Here is a 17,152-nt window from a genome sequence, read left to right on the forward strand (position 1 = left end):
AGTGAATGAATGAATGCATTGTCTTGAGGATGACCTCCAAAAATCTACAAACAATACTTCACTTGTTTGCCACTCAATCTTTTATTGCTTATTCACCTTTTCACTAATGACCAGGTACTATTTAGATCAGGAAAAAAGTCCACAGTGTGTGGCTCAAATTCACTCAAATTTGGATTTCACTTGCAGAAACCAGTTGCAGGCTTTGTATGACTTGGTGAAACTGACAAAATAGTTTTGAGGCTCCCAAAGGATTTTTCCCTACTTTCAGTACAAATAACTTAATTGGTCATCAGGAAAGACAGACTCAACTCTATTAAAACTGAGCATTTGTGATTCTAAGAGCTGAAAACACATTTGTAAATGGTGATAAATCTTTCACACAGAAATACAAATCTTTTTTTTCCCCCGCATATCAACGCCAACTAGAGCATCGCTTCTATGAATGTGATTCAGTAAAAACTAAATCGTCCCAATGCCAGTACCAATGATAGACAGCCATGAATTATAAACAAAAATAAAACTCTGCATGAGTAAAGTAGTTAGTAAACCCAACAAGGGTCATTAACTGATATGAGATGGCTTTCAGAAAAGGCATCGCTCATACAACCCCTGGCAAAAAAAGTATGGAATCACCGCTCCAGGAGGATGATCATATAAATGCTTCATTTTGGAGAAAATGGCAAATCATGAATGTTCTACATAATATTTATTCAAAATTCCATCCTTCTGGCTTTAAGAAACACACACACACACACAACAACTAAAGAAAATATGGAATCGCACAATTCTGAAGAAAAAAGTATGGAATATTCCTGTAATTTTACATCAGAATAAATTTGCTAATTAAGTCAGCAGTTAAACCAGAGTGCTCAGGCGTTGGAGAGCTGTTGCACCAAGTGGATTGACTTGAATCATGGCTCTGAAAGAGGAGATGTCAGTTGAAACAAAGGACAAAATTATAAAACTTCTCCAAGAAGGTAACATCACAGAATGTTGAAAAAGATGTTGGTTGTTCGCAGTCAGCCGTGTCGAAATTCTAGACCAAGTACAAACCAAATGGTAAAAGGGAGGTGCCCTGGTAGACCAAGGAAGACCTCAAAGCGTTAAGATAGAAAACGTAAGGCAATATGGCTGAAGAATAGAAAATCCACAACAAAAGAAGTCCAAACGGGCGGAAAGTGGAGTCAACGACTGTAAGAAACCGTCAACGAGAAATGCGGTTTACATACAGAAAAGCCAAACGAAAGCAATCCTTAACACCTAAACATAAAAAAACACGGCTTGCAGTCGGCTAAAGGAAAGAAATCATGGACTGTGGATGACTGGATGAAAGTGATATTCGGTGATAAATCGTGAATTTGCACCGGGCAAGGTTTGATGATGCTGGAACTTTTGTTTGGTGCCGTTCCAATGAGATTTAGGAAGATGACTGCCTGAAGAAAACGTGCCAATTTCGACTGTCTTAGTGATACGGGGCTGCAAAGTCACAGGGAAGACGGAACTCATCACATCTTCAAGAAATGCACAAGTTTACATAGAGCTTTTGAACACTTTTCTCATTCCATCAATTGAAAGGATGTTTGGCGATGACATCATTTTTCAAGGCGAGAACGCATCTTGCCATAGAGCTATAACCGTAAAAACCTTCCTTCAAGAAAGATGTATCATGACAACGTCATGGCCTGCAAATAGTCCGGATCTCAATGCAATCGAAAATCTGTGGTGGAAATGGAAGACAATGGTCAATGACAAGGTTCCAACCTGCAAAGCTGAGCTGGTCATAGCATTCAGAGGAAGTCGGAGCCAGATTGATGGCGAGTACTATTTGTCACTTGTTAAGTCCATGGCTCAGAGACTGCAAGCTGTTATAAAGGTCAGCGGTGGTGCAACAAAGTACTGTAGTGTTCTAGTGTTTTATTTCTTTGTTTTTCATGATTCCACAATTTCTTCCTCAGAATTGAGCGATTCCGTATTTGTTTCTCTACCTTTTCTGAAAAAATACATTGACTTAACGACAACAATTTTCTTTCCTGCTTTTTTTTGTGTTTCTTAAAGCCAGGAGGATGATATTTTAAATAAAAACTGTTTGGTGAAACAGCTGTGATGAGCCTTTTCCCCCCAAAATTAAGCATTTAAATGATACGATACGATATGATACTCATACTCCAGGAGCGGTGATTCCACAATTTTTGCAAGGGGTTGTATGGTTAAAGTCGAAGAGAACTCAGTGACGCAATACAGGTTAGTTAATACTTGGAACCAGCTCCTGCTACACAAAGTGTGGTGCATTTCTATTCGCTCATTAGCTCAACCGCTATAAGTCAGGTGCCAGTGGCAATAACGCAAATATTGACTGATTGCTGTGGAATCTGAGGAGAGAGCATTGTTTCATTGCTGCACATAAAGAGTAACTCCCATTTGTGCCCGCCAGTATCGATTTCTTGATGGACTTTGATCATTAGTTGAAAGTCATTTGTCTTTTTTCGTTTTACATCTGCATGTACAGTATATGGGGGCTGCGACTGACTAGCAACCAGCACAGGGTGTACTCTTCCTTTTGCCCAAAGTCCACCGGGATAGGCTCCAGCTCACCAACAGCCCAATGAGGAGGAGCGCTTTAGAAAATTGTTGGATTTGAGGGAGTTGACAAAAAAACATTTCTCATGAGGATCTGAGATTTTATAATCTTTTCCACAAGAGAATAACTAAAAAAAAAAATAAAGAAATCAATTACAACCCCAATTTCAATGAAGTTGGGACGTCGTGTTAAACATAATACAATGATTTGCAAATCATGTTCAACCTATATTTAATTGAATACACGACAAAGACAAGATATTTCATGTTCAAACTGATAAACTTTATTGTTTCTAGCAAATAATCATGAACTTGGAATTTGATGGCTGCAACACGTTCCAAAAAAGCTGGCACAGGGACATGTTTACCACTGTGTTACGTCACCTTTTCTTTGAACAACATTCAAAAAACTTTTGGCAACTGAGGACGCTCATTGTTGAATCTCCGGAGGTGGAATTCTTTCCCATTCTCGCTCGATGTACAGCTTCAGCCGTTCAACGGTCCGGGGTCTCCGTTGTCGTATTTTATGCTTCATAATCCGCCACGCATTTTCAATGGGAGACAGGTCTGGACTGCAGGCAGGCCCGTCTAGTACCCGCCCTCTTTTACTACAAAGCCACGCTGTTGTAACACGCGCAGAACATGGTTTGGCATTGTCTTGCTGAAATAAGCAGGGGCGTCCATGAAGATGTTGCTTGGATGACAGCATCAGTTTCTCCAAAACCAGCCTGTACCTTTCAGCATGAATGGTGCCTTCACAGATGTGTAAGTTACCCATGCCATTGGCACTAACACAGCCCCATACCATCACAGATGCTGGCTTTTGAACTTTGCGTCTATAACAGCGGTTATGGTTGGTTCTTTGGTTATGGATGGTTCTTTTCGTCTTTGGCCCGGAGGACACGACTTCCATAATTTCCAAAAACAATTTGAAATGTGGACTCGTCGGACCACAGAACACGTTTCCACTTTGCATCAGTCCATCTTAGATGAGCCTGTCAGGCCCAGAGAACCCGGCGGCGTTTCTGGGTGTTGTTGATAAATGGCTTTTGCTTTGCATCGTAGAGTTTCAAGTTGCACTTAAGGGGTGTAGCGCCGAACTGTATTTACTGACTTTGGTTTTCTGAAGTCTTCCTGAGCCCATGGAGTTAAATCCTTTACACATTGATGTCGGTTTTTGACGCAGTGCCGTCTGAGGGATCGAAGGTCACGGGCATTCAATGTTGTTTTCGGCCTCGCCGCTTCCATGCAGTGATTTCTCCAGATTCTCTGAACCTTTTAATGATATTATGGACCGTAGCTGATGAAATCCCTAAATACCTTGCAATTGTACGTTGAGGAACATTGTCCTTCAACTATTTTCTCACGCACTTGTTGACAAAGAGGTGAACCTCTCCCCATCTTTGCTTGTGAATGACTGAGCAATTCAAGGAAGCAATCATGGCGCCCACCTGTTCCCAATGAGCCCGTTCACCTGTGGGCTGTTCCAATCAAGTGTTTGATGAGCATTCCTCAACTTTCTCACTCTTTTTTGCCACCTGTCCCAGCTTTTTTGGAACGTGTTGCAGCCATAAAATTCTAAGTTCATGATTATTTGCTAAAAACAAAGATGATCAGTTTGAACATTAAATAGCTTGTGTTTGTAGTGCATTCAATTAAATATCGGTTGAACGTGATTTGCAAATCATTGTATTCTGTTTTTATTTATGTCCCAACTTCATTGGAATTGGGGTTGTATAATACATTTCACTTTGACTCTTGCAAACACTGAAATGATGAACAGAATTGAATGGAATAATTGCAAAGCTTTGTAAAATCAAAATGTACAATGGGTGGTATCAGTTTTCCAACAATATAATAATCCTATGAATTTATTAACTGTTACTGTGAATGTATTCACCTAGAATTCAAGTTATTTTCCTTGCTCTGTTGTGACTACATACACAGTATTTCACAAACTTGATATTGTACAGAAGGCAACAGTCACACCAGTCTGTTTCTTCCAAATTTATTTTCAGAGTTTAGAGATGGTCATTAAAATTTGTAGAATTTGGTAGATCCGTGCCCCGTGTATAGTAATAAGATTTTGCGGATTCATTTTCAGAAAGCTTCTCTGAGGTTTGCATTTCTTAAGCTTTTAATGGAAGACATCACTTTTGACTCCGGGTAATTTTTAGTGAATGCAGCGGAATGTCCTGACTAAACAATTGAAGTATGTCACGAAAATACGGTTTTTGTGGTAGCAGCATTATGGAGTGTCAGAACGGATTAAAAATAAAAAGCTGAACAGTCTATGGCAAACAACGTGGTGATAAGGCCAAAAGAAAAACGTGTGACAACTTATGAACAACAAAAACATCTATTTTCGATAGGGCTTGTCCTCTTTCGGGTCACAGGCGAGCTGAAGCCCATCCCAGCTTGCTTTGGGTAAAAGGCAGGCGACACCCTGGACTGGTTGCCAGTCAGTCACAGGGCACATATAGTGACAACCATTTACTCTCACACTGTCACTGAGTGACAATTGAGCATAATGCCTGCACTGAAGTCGGGGGTATGTACCACTGTACCATCAGTGACAGAACAAAATGTCAAACTTCACTATTTGAAAGCTATCCGCGCATGAAATCTTTACGTTGACAACAACAAAACGATTGGGGAAAGCTTGCTAAAAAATGATTACCATTAGAGTGGATTTAGTTTAAAACACCGATATTGTAAAGAACCGGAGCCGTGCAAGCTCAGCCACGTAGGGCGCCGCCCCTAACCTGTGATAGCAGACATAGGACTAAATTATCATACTCATTCCCCTCAAGTCTCTGATAGCCACACATTACTAACAGAAAACGCAAATTCAAAATGATTTTCCTTGTGATACTTTTTTTTTTTTTATGAAAATGGTTTGACTGAAGTGACAGCAGCAATTTGACAAAACAGTAAAACTAAATAATTTCTTTCAACATAAACATGTTCCATCCATTCAACATAATTGTCATTAGTTGCCACTTGTTTTAAGAGAAAAATCTTAATTCTAACAACCTTGTGTGATTTGTGAATGCAGACACAAAAGGCAACAGATGTGTTATGTGACTATGAAGGTCATCAACGTTACGGTAAACGAGGAACCTGTACATTCCACTCACATAGGTTAGATGAACATATAAATTATGTAATATAATGCAATCATAGCCTCCTTGATTGTAGTTCCTCCAACCTCTTTGCTGTTGTTTCGCCAAATTCATGTTATCCATTGATACTGGGGTATGGTAACGGTGGGTTACTTTGGAAAGCGGCGTGTAGCCATTCCCAAAATCCCACAAGACTTCACATCAACAACTACTTGGCAGTATGACTTGCCAGTTGTGCGGGTGCGAAACTGGGAAAGAGAATGTAGTAATTGCGAATGATTTCCGTCACCTTTCGTGTCTAAAGAGGAGCTTGCCCACTTTTGACCTCCAACCCTCAAGTGAATGAAAATGTACAAAGGTAACATTCAATTCTAAAATCCAGACGCTCAGGGAGGTTGTGCTCAAGCTAAAGGATCCTTTCTAGACCACAGATTGTTAACCTACAGTTGAGTGATTGATTATGCACTTAACATTTGCCAGCCCAACCTAAATACATTTAAATAGAGGGTACAACCTTAGGTGTTTACAGTTATATTTATAAAACACACACAGTAAAAGGAAGGGACAAACAATATTTACATATATAACAAACAGTCTATCTGCAGAGTCTTCCCTCCAGCCAACGTCAGCCTACTTGCGTATTGGCTCATCTTCACTGTGCATGTGACCACAGCTCAGTGAGCTACCGGGAGAGGGTGGCCACCTTACGCAGGTGTCGGACAACACCACATCACCGAGTTTAACCCCCACCATGGTCAATGCCACACGGTTATGGTTGTGTGCTGCTGAGTGTGTCTGTTTCCTTCCACTGAGAATCAAGCATCAATCCAGCTGCTATCTTCTATCAAGAAATATTTCACAAAACACATACTGAGCGATGACAGTCACTCACCCCAACAAACCCCATCCCAACTGAGGAGATGCTTATGAGCAGCAAAGGTAAAAACACCATGCCCCATGTCTTAACCCCTAAACGTCACATATGTTAAGTCTGTGCCCAAACTGCTGTGAAAAGGGTCAGAGAGACAGTTCTGCCGACACAATAAAACTAATCACGATAAAAAGAAAAATGCACACATTGACCCCTGTGGGGATGACGAGCTTTAGGTTGGTTTGCCAGATATTGAGGCTCAGCGGTGTCAACCTCTTTGTCCATAGTTTACCTCCTGTGCATGATTTGTTTCCATGGGGTCTTCTTTGAAGTTCTCACACTGCTCCATTACTTTCCTGAAACAAAGGTCAACATATTTACAGGCCTGCAAAGATCTGTGCTATCATGCAATCGAACACACACAAGAACTCCCAATTTTATTTAGTAAGGTTTGCAATCATTATTAAACAAAACAGTTGTGTTGTCACATAATGTTGTGGTTGGGGCAGAACCCTCATATGTCCAAATATGGTCAATTTTAGATTTTCTGTTTACAAATGGATATAATTGGTGTGTCCCCACGTCTTCTGTTATTTCTACGCATTATTAACCAATTTAAAATGTTGAAAAGAGCTTGTGAACAAATCTAGCAACTGTCTTTAACACTCAACTGTGTGAGAAATGTGAAACTCTGCCACTACCCTCACTCTGTGGGAGCCGTTGCAATGGCATAAGTAAATATTCGATTTTGATGGAAATCGATGGTGGGCCTCGGAATTGATATAAGTGAGACAAAAACGTGACGAGTCAGATTTTTGCCTCACTCACGTGTAGCTACTGTGGCTAAACAGAGTCAAGCCCTTCCCAACGCTAAAAGAAGTGAGGAAGACTTTCATTTACTTGCTAGCACTACCATTTATGTAAACATGCCAGTGTCCTGTCAAATCATTGGCTTGTGCGCGTGAATAAATGTTGACAATGGAACGCAAGTATGTTGACAACGGCGAGCAAGGGAGGTGATGCGCCGGTCGCAAGATGCATTGATTCACAAAATCACTATCAATTGCCATCAGTCTCAAGCTCCATGCAAGATCTGACCGACATCAATGTGCAAAGGATATCACCACATGGGCCCAGGAACACTTCAGAAAACCAATGTCAGTAAATACAATTCAGCGCTACATCCGTAAGTCCAACTTGAAACTCTATTATGCAACGCAACAGCCATTTATCAACAACAGCCAGAAACGCCGCCGGCTTCTCTGGGCCCAAGCTCCCATTGAAAATGTGTGGCGCATTATGAAGCGTAAAATACGACAACGGAGACCCCGCAATGTTGAACACCTGAAGCTGTATATCAAGCAAGAATGGGAAAGAATTCCACCTACAAAGCTTCTACAATTAGCGTCCTCAGTTCCCAAACGTTTATTGAACGCTGTTCAAAGAATACGTGATGTAACACAGTGGAAAACACGACCCAGTTAATGATCATTTGCTAAAAACAATCAAGTTTAATCAGTTTGAACATTAAATATATCGTCTTTGTAGCGTATTCAATTCAATATAGGTTCAACATGATTTGCAAAGCATTGTATTCTGTTTTTATTTATGCTTAACACAACGTCCCAACTTCATTGGATTTGGGGTTGTATAAGAAGGGCACACTGCAAAAACTTAAAGTTACTTAAAATGAGCTAGCCTGCTGTTCTGCCAGGCTCATGTGAACTCTTTCTTTCCTCTAATTAGAAATCTGACGGAGAGATTCATGTGACGGCAAAATGACTAAGAATTGTCTTGTCTGAACTCTGTTGACCCTCAGTGTCAGTGCTGTGCGTTATCAGTCAGCTTTACGAAAGCACGAGTATAAGTGCCTTTTTTATTGTTTGTTTGTCTGTTATTTGTATGTCATTTTTATGGGCCTTGAGTCTGTCAAATAAAGATCGTATATCATATTTGGCATCATTTTGAGCCGCTTTATTCCAAGGATGAAAAAACCTAAATAACACCGTATTAGATTGCGGTGGAATCATTATGTTATCGGGATGTTTTTATGGAAAGGGTAGAGGGTTGAGGCATCATTGAGGCATCAAGGAACTTGTACTGTAAAACTGTTGATGAAACTCAGCAAGAACAGTGACGATGGATCAAGGGTATGTCTTCCAGCATGACCATGACCAGCAGTACTTTGTTGCCCTCGTGGCTCAAGAAGACTCATATTAAGGTCATGGAGTGGCCTAAGTTAGTCTCTGGACATCAACACGATAGAAAACCCGTGGAGGGACTTGAATGTTCCAGTTTCCAAGTGACACCAAGAAACTTGAAGGAAATGGGCAGCTTTTCTAAAGAAGAGTGGGCCAACCCTGCAAACCCCGCAGTAAAAGAACTTTTCATTGTTGTGATCGACAACAAGGGTTTATCTACCAAGCACTAACCTACTGTACGTTTTCCTTGGGAATCAAATATTTATTTCCCTGACTAAAATCCACAGTATTTTACAACTTTAATATTGTGTTTCTGATGGATATACTCTTTACTGCTATAATCAATAACCATAAAAATATAAATAATGTCTTTGTAAGTGAGAGAACTTACAAATTCAGCAGGGGATCAAATCACTTTTACCCACATTGACTGCCACCAAAACAGTAGCAGAAAGTCGGTACACTTAATAGGCCATATTCTCCCGTTCGTGCGCAAGTCTTATTTTACTCGTCTGGCTTGCACACCTTCAAGGTGCGCGCATTCTCCCGTAATGACTTCTGGCCCACCCACTATGCGTAAGCGGCTCATATGCGCAACCATCAGTGAGGCGTGACTTACTGAAGTCTGCGACTGGCTGTAAGCGTGTAGGGTTTCCTTCGACGTGAATGCCGTAGAAATCCATTTGGAAAATATACCGTAATTTCTCGTGTATAATACGCTCTAGAGTATAATGCGACAACCCACAATTGACTCCAAAAATCAGGAAAAACCTTATTCCCATGTATAATGTGCACTCATTGATAGATTCATATGCAATAAATATTAGTGGTGATCCCCTCCTAATTTGTTTTCTAATTAAGTTTGATCAGTATTATTGTTAATACTAAGGTTTACTTGTTCTTTAGTAATGTATATATGACTGTGGCAGATCCTAGTGTTTAGTTTTAACACTGCAGCTATAATAATGTGACTGTTAATTTACCTTATGCGTGTTTATCTGCCCTCTGCAGCTTTTGTTGTGTCTTAACTATTTTTTTATTATCTTGCACCGGGAGTGAACGTGTTATCCGGGCACATGACTTCTCTGGCTTTCAGTACGTTGTGCAAGCCGGCTCACGTGCCAATGGCCACGTGGGAGGTGGAAAATACCTCCGTAAAGCTGCAGCCTCAATAGGTGCACACAAAATAGGAGCAGATGAATTATACAATTTTAAATGTGAACCTAAATATGATATAACCTTATAAATCACAAGATCTAAAACTGATAGCTTTTCTCAAACACATATACACCACATTTTACTGTGAAGGAATTTTCCAACTTTTACTATGCTTATGTATGATGCGCACTATTGACTTTTTAAAAGATTATTTTTGTAAAAAGATTAGGTATTATACACAAGAAATTACGATATATTTCACTTTAAATGTGAAATGAACTACCATAGCGGAAAGATAAGCTCATAATCACGAGTGAGAGGTGTTCACTGCTGACGTACTCACCGCTCCAACAGGTAGGACAGCATGTGTTTTTTTATTCCGTATGAAATAAACCCAATAAAAGCCATTGTTTATTAGTGGTGCCCTTCAACCAGCTTGCCCCAGAGATCGCAGGCGAATCACTTAAGTGTAGTAACGATCAAATACTGTATTTTCACAACCATAAGGCGCCCTTAAAAGTCCTAAATTTTCTCCAAAATGGACGGGGTGCCTTATAACGTGGCGTGCCTTGTGTTCACCGAGTTCCAAAATCTATATATGTTGTTGTGTGATGAGCGCTCCGCTTGACTGACTGGGAGCTTTTCCTGCCGACACGCTGCTTATATAGAGGAAGGCGGGCGTGACTGACGACAGCATGCGGACGTTAAAGGGGGAAGGATGCGCGTGAGGCAGGACGCTAAAGAAACGCCCCCAGTAGGTATATAGTTCCAGTATGTTCATCGGTTTTGCTAAGGACCCCCGTAAATGACTGCGGTCAAGCCAGCCTCCACTCATAAAGTAGCAGTCAAATCAGCCGCCCCTAATTTTGTTCATACTAGGCATTAACGGTAATAAGTAGCCAACTCTTCAAAGTAAAAGCCTCCCAATGATATGGATGTATCGCATAGGTTTTTTTAACATATTTTTTCATTCAGGGGTAACGACAGCAAAATATGCAGTTTTCAGAGACTTTTGAAATACAATATCAGACCTTCATCAAACCTCTTTTAGTGGAGTCCTTGGTGGTCTGTCACACAGTTCTGGACTTGTCTTGCGATACCAATGGGATTATGTTGGGGTGGCTTTGGTTCAGTAGGTAGAAGAGGTTCGAATCCCTGCTACAACTGTCCGCATGTCCAAGTGTCCTTGGGCAAGACACTGAACCCTAATTTGCTCCTAGTGGACCTGGCAGCGCCTCGCATGGCAGCAGTCGCCCATTGGTTAATGAATGTGTGTGTGATTGTGAGGCTTTGTAAAGCGCTTTGGGCACTGTGATGATGTAGATAAAGCGCTATATATACGTTGCAGTCCATTTACCATTTATTTTTCCTAAGATATCACATCAACTACATTTTTTAATGCATCTCAAGATTCAAATTAACTTTGCTCGTTGCATTCCTTAACCGAAGAGCACTGACGTCCGTATTATTGGGAAGCTTTTATTTTGAAGGTGGCTTTCGCCTCGAGTTGGCGACCTATTACCGTAATGCCTAATATGAACAAAATTAGCGGTGGCTGGCTTGACTGCTAATTTACGAGTGGAGGCTAGCTTGACAGCAGTCGAAAATGGGAACTACGAAGAGACACGCTTACGAAGCACAGTTTAAACTGCACGTGGAGGATCAGTTACGCGGAGGAACATGGGAATCGAGCAGCCGCGAGAGAATTCAAGATCGACGAAGCCGTGGTTCGCAAGTGGAGGAAGCAGGAAAACGAGCATCGCCAAGTCAAGAAGACGAAGCTGAATTTCCGCAGAAACAAGGCGAGGTGGCCCGAGTTGGAAGACCAACACGAGCAATGGATTAATGAGCAAAGAACAGCCGGGAGAAGAGTCTCTACAGTCACCATTCGACTGAGTGCAATAACTCGGGCGTTCAAAGTGAAGTTGCGAGCAGCGTGGGAGCGATGGATGAGAGATGGCGAACACATCTTTACTAAGACTAGGAGGCAGCGCCGGGCGAGTTACGCCACAATTTGTGAATGGATTGTGGATGCTCGGACTAACGTGTCCGCTCGCGCTGTCGTTCGAGCTTTCGTAAAAGCCGGCATCATTTCTGAGGATCCCGCACGGCAACGAGACGACTCCGACAATGACGGCGTGTTTGATGGAGAACTTGCCCAGCTGTTCATTTCGGATAAAGAACATGAGGACTTTGATGGATTTGTGGATGAGGATTGATCATAAAATAACGTGAGTACATTGTTAAATACTTCAATTAAGTACAACCGAACGCAGTTTTGCTCCCGCTGCTTTTTGAAAAACATTGTTTTAGTGTGCACGCATGCTACCGTATGTTTTAAGCTCGCGTATGTTTTACCATGCCTGCGGCCAATAGTACGGTGCACCTTGTGTATGTGTTAAATACAGAAATAGACCCCGTAACTGAGATTCCGCCTTTTAATGCGGTGGTGCGCCTTATGGTCGTGAAAATACGGTAGGTTAAATCAAGCAAATAACTCAAAATCTAACTCACCATTGTGACATTATGATGACTGCAGTTGTTGTGAGCTGCACTTTCAGAAAAACTCAAAGCCCCAGCAGCATGTTTGAAGCTGAAAAGTTCCTCACAGGTAAAAGAGTTCCCTGCATGGTGCCGATATTTGCAATATGATGTTTCACATTCACGTGGCGCTGGATTTACAACAGTCCCTGGATTGCGGAAAAGGAAAACTTTTTAAATCCGTGGGAGAATGCGCGCCAGATTTGACAGAGAACACACACATTTCAGGGTTGCTCCACCCAGGGTGCATAGCTGGAACGACGGTGCGTAAAAGACAGCGTTGCGTTGACGGGAGAGTGCATGCGGCCAGAAAAGCAGGCAGCTTCGTGGCTTTTCTGATGTACGCACATGGGAAAATATGGCCCAATGTGGTGGCACATAAAATGTAATGCGTTGTGAACACGAGTGTGTGGAAAAAGTCTGTCTTACTGGGCCATGTCCTTAGTCTCAGGCTGCGAACTTTCCAACTCTAATACTCTCTCCAGAAGGCTAATTCCTCCTTCCTTTATGAGCAGGGGGCAGTACTTGCTTGCTGCACATGAAACATAAGCAAAGATGGGAAGAATGGAGATTATACCTGAAACCACAGAATTTATGGAGAAAACCAGTATATCTGCATAGGTGAGGGCAAAAACAAGCACAGTAAAGTGAAACATTAGAACAGAAAAATAAATTGTATTTAAGAGCCAATAATAGCATCATGTATGCTGTACAACAAAAAGGAGATGAAAAAATAGGTCACACATTGTGGGTGTGACTGATGACTGTGACTATCATATCGTTATTTTGACATCATGGCTAAACCTTAAGATACTCACGGTAAACTGACACCAGGTTGTACAGAGCCCATGTAGCCCAGTGTTGACTAACAGGAGCGATACTTTGAGGCAGAAGTCGCAAGATGGGTTCGAATGACCTAAGAGAATATAACATTTTAAACAGAGGAAACCCCACGACAGCCGTGCAGGCAAAAAACAGCGAGCAAACGTTAAAGTAGTTGCATAAAATGAGGGTGGGTTTTTTTTGCTCCTGTCCTCTTCACCACAGGTCGATTTATTCATTTTAGAAGCAACAGTATGAAGTCAGTTTACCTTAAAAAAAATTGCTTTTCAAACATTTTGATGGTAGCTGGTTTATAATAGGGAGATTGGTGTCTCCATCATTGCCAGGGCAACCCTGGATCACCTAGTTTATCACTTGTCTGGATATTACTTGTGGCATGTGAGCGCACAAGCACCAGAGCCAACGTTGGTGCTCAGAGTTCAGAGAAAATTTTTATTTTTTGCCAACCTGCCTCGAAATTTGAGACCGCCATCTTAACAGTTTTTTCTGCAGTTTGTTTCCTCCAACACTTAGCAGTGTACAATATTACAGACCACTTAAGGTCATCGAGGTGTCTTCTCACAAACTTTTCAAAATTACAATCCAGTGTACAATGACGTCAATATAATTTGAAAATATTTCCATTTATAATTATCCTTCCATCATCCATCCGTTTTCAACTATATAATACAACTATAAAAATAAGTCATTAAATTCATGGTGAGGAACAAGTCACCTATAGTTGATGTTGCGACGTGAGCTGACGTCCCAGCTCTGGATCGCATCCCACATCTTGTCCATCACCGTGTCTCTTAATGGCTCTTCCATCGACCAAAGCTCTGGTCCATCAAACATGATGTGGGAAAGCACGCCACATGCATTGTATGACACCTCAATCCCATCGGCCTTACTGTCTAGTAGATTACTGCCAAGTAAGGGAGAGGAAAACAGACAAGAATATTATGTTTTGGTATTGGTTAGAACTGTTCAAATTTGCAAGGTGGAATTACAGCATTGGGTACTATTCCTGACAACAAAACAAAGTCCAGGTATCTTTTGCCTTCCAATTGTCAAAAGTAATGAAAGTTACCAACGCAAATATTGGCACTCTTTGTGGCCACCAAATGGTGGCTTTAGACCGTCTTTTGTTTCAAGAGTGAATTTGTACTTTCATGTGTAAAACTGGGAATTGACACCTCTTCATGCCTCACTGGCTTCAATAATGTGTTACCTGAAAACAGAGATGAACTGCGGTGTGACCAGCTTTGGTCGTAGTGCTTTGACTTCAGCCACATTGCCCAGTAGCCCCAGCATGTTGCGATGCAGCTCCTGTTTGTCAGGAAACTCCTGGAATAAAGATTAAGAAAGACAGAAGAAGCTTTAGCCACACAAAAGAAAATTAAAAACTAAAAAGATACAGTGGGGGGGAGGGGGGGGGGGGGTACGGTGACAACTAGTTAGCACATCTGCCTCACAGTTCTAAGGACCCGGGTTCGAATCCGGCCTCCCCTGTGTGGCGTTTGCATGTTCTCTCCATGCCTGGTACTCCGGTTTCCTCCCACGTCCCAAAAACATGCATGGTATGTTAATTGAAGACTCTAAATTGGCTTTGTACTTTCTCTATGGCTCAGTCGACCTGCACGCCCTCCATATGTCCTGTTCCCGTTCCTGTCCCGTTTGTAGGTAAAATATGTCATTTCTGCTACGTGCCACCGAGTGATCCCGTGTGGGAATTTATAGGAGAGCCACTATATGTAGAAAAAATATATATATACATTGAAAAATATAGCAAGATGTGCCAGAATCTGATAGGCTTAATCAACATTCTGTCATGTATTCTTGTCGTGGTTTTGGTGAAAATTACTTTTTTTTTTTTTTTTTTTTTTCCAATATATATATTTTTTAACAAAACTAAAAAAGAAAACACTGCAATGAACCTTTATTTGCAATTACCGGGGTCAAACGTTTCCTGTAGTTCTTTACCAGGTTCACACATTCTGTCTCTCACAGTTGAAGTATACCTCTGATGAAAATGACAGACCTCTCTCATCTTTTTAAGTGGGACAACTTGCACAATTGGTGGCTGTCCTCATACTTTTTTTGTATTTTATTTTTTTTTATTAACTTTGGGACAACAAACTCACTTTCAGACAGTCCAAAAAGAGACTCATTCCATCACAATTCAGGAACATCTGACAGTTGTCTGGTGTCTCATCAGTAATATTCCACAGTGCACTCCAAGAAAACTCCATCACCTGGTCACACTGATTACAAACACACACAGAATTCCAGTAAGAATACAATATTATTCATGAAACCTATTGCCACAGAATATTGATTTTACATTAAAACAATTAACATGGAATTCTAAACCTTTGAATCATACTTAGGTATCCAAAGAAGTAATACCTCAAGTTCTAAAGATCCAAAATCAGTTACAAGGTAACTCACCATTCGATCTTGCAGTTTCTTCCTTATTAAGTTCAACATTGTCTGAAAACAAAGGATAAGAATTAATTGAAAATTTTTTCGAAAATAAAAAATGTAGCACCATCTACATTAGTTGTATTTTCCTAAACAACTAACTGTTATTGTGAAGAGAAGCAGGGCCTCAGGCTAGCAAAACCTTCAAGAATGTCTGATTACCCACTTCCACGTCTGCATTGTCTCGTCGTGTGGGATAAGGAACAAGGTACAAACCCTAATTCCAATGAAGTCATGGGTATTCCATTTTCGGCCTCACCGCTTCGGTGCAGAGACTTTGCCATGCTCTCATACTCTTGATAATGTGATAGACTGTCGAAAATGAAATACCGAAATTCCTTGGTATTGTACGTTGAGAAATGTTCTTAAACTGCTGGTTATTTGCTCACGCAGTTGTTCACAAAGTGGCGATCTTAAGTAAGGCGTTTAGTGACCAAATATATAGACCGTCCCCTACAAAAGTATTGGAACGACAAGGTCAATTCCTTTGTTTTTGTTGTATACTGAAGACATTTGGGTTTCAAATCAAAAGATGAATATGTGACAAAAGTTTAGGATACAGCTTTTATTCATGGTATTTACATCTAGATGTGTTAAACAACTCAGGACAGGGGACCTTATGTTTGAAGCCACCCACTTTCAAGTGCGCAAAGGTATTGGAACAAACATGATTAAATGAACTTAAAGTGAATAACATTTCATATTTGGTGGCATAACCCTTACTTGCAATAACTGCATCAAGTCTGCAACACATTGACTTCACCAGACCGTTGCACTCTTCATTTGAAATGCTTTTCCAGGCCTTTACTGCAGCCTCTTCAGTTCTTATTTCTGGGGGGTTCTCCCTTCAGTCTCCTCTTCAAGAGGTAAAATACATGCTTTATTGGGTTAAGGTCCGGTGATTGACTTGACTAGTCTATGACCTTCCACTTTTCCCCCCGATGAAATCCTTTGTTGTGTTGGCAGTGTTTTGGGACTTTGCCTTGTTGCATGATGAAGCTTCTCCGTATTAGTTCGGATGCATTTTTCTATAAATTGCCAGACAAAATGGTTTTGTTGACTTCAAAATTCATTCTGTTGCTACCATCATGAGTTACATCATCAATAAAGACAAGAGAGCCTGTTCCAGAAGCAGCCATGCAAGTCCAAGCCATGACATTACCTCCACCATGCTTCACAGATGAGCTTGTGTGTTTTGGATCATAAACAGATACTTTCTTTCTCCATACTTTGGCCTTTCCATCACTTTGGTAGAGGTTAATCTTGGTCTCAGCAGTTCATAAAACTTTGTTCCAAAACATTTGTGACTCATCGCTGTACTTCTTTGCAGAATCCAATCTGGCCTTCCGATTCCTTTTGCTGATAAGTGGTTT

The 17,152-nt window shown here is 41.0% G+C and overlaps 1 protein-coding gene across 2 annotated transcripts in view; it reads right to left on the reverse strand.

The window, feature by feature from the left end:
* zer1 (zyg-11 related, cell cycle regulator) overlaps window positions 1-17,152 on the reverse strand; it is a 34,975-nt gene continuing 17,823 nt past the window's right edge. The window contains exons 10-17 of one of the 2 annotated variants that reach the window (XR_009769939.1): window positions 15,747-15,788; window positions 15,440-15,559; window positions 14,527-14,642; window positions 14,032-14,220; window positions 13,292-13,389; window positions 12,903-13,005; window positions 12,447-12,622; window positions 6,844-6,929 (exon numbers count right to left, since the gene is read on the reverse strand). Coding sequence is in view for 1 of the 2 variants with exons in the window: in XM_061698912.1 (XP_061554896.1) it covers window positions 6,842-6,929; window positions 12,903-13,005; window positions 13,292-13,389; window positions 14,032-14,220; window positions 14,527-14,642; window positions 15,440-15,559; window positions 15,747-15,788 (756 nt within the window). In the remaining variant the exon portion in view is untranslated. Of the gene's footprint in view, window positions 6,930-12,446; window positions 12,623-12,902; window positions 13,006-13,291; window positions 13,390-14,031; window positions 14,221-14,526; window positions 14,643-15,439; window positions 15,560-15,746; window positions 15,789-17,152 lie in introns of both variants that reach the window. The other variant, XM_061698912.1, reaches the window with a different exon arrangement.

The sequence above is a fragment of the Phycodurus eques genome, chromosome 15 (genome assembly GCF_024500275.1).
Source record: "Phycodurus eques isolate BA_2022a chromosome 15, UOR_Pequ_1.1, whole genome shotgun sequence".
NCBI classification, from domain to species: domain Eukaryota; kingdom Metazoa; phylum Chordata; class Actinopteri; order Syngnathiformes; family Syngnathidae; genus Phycodurus; species Phycodurus eques.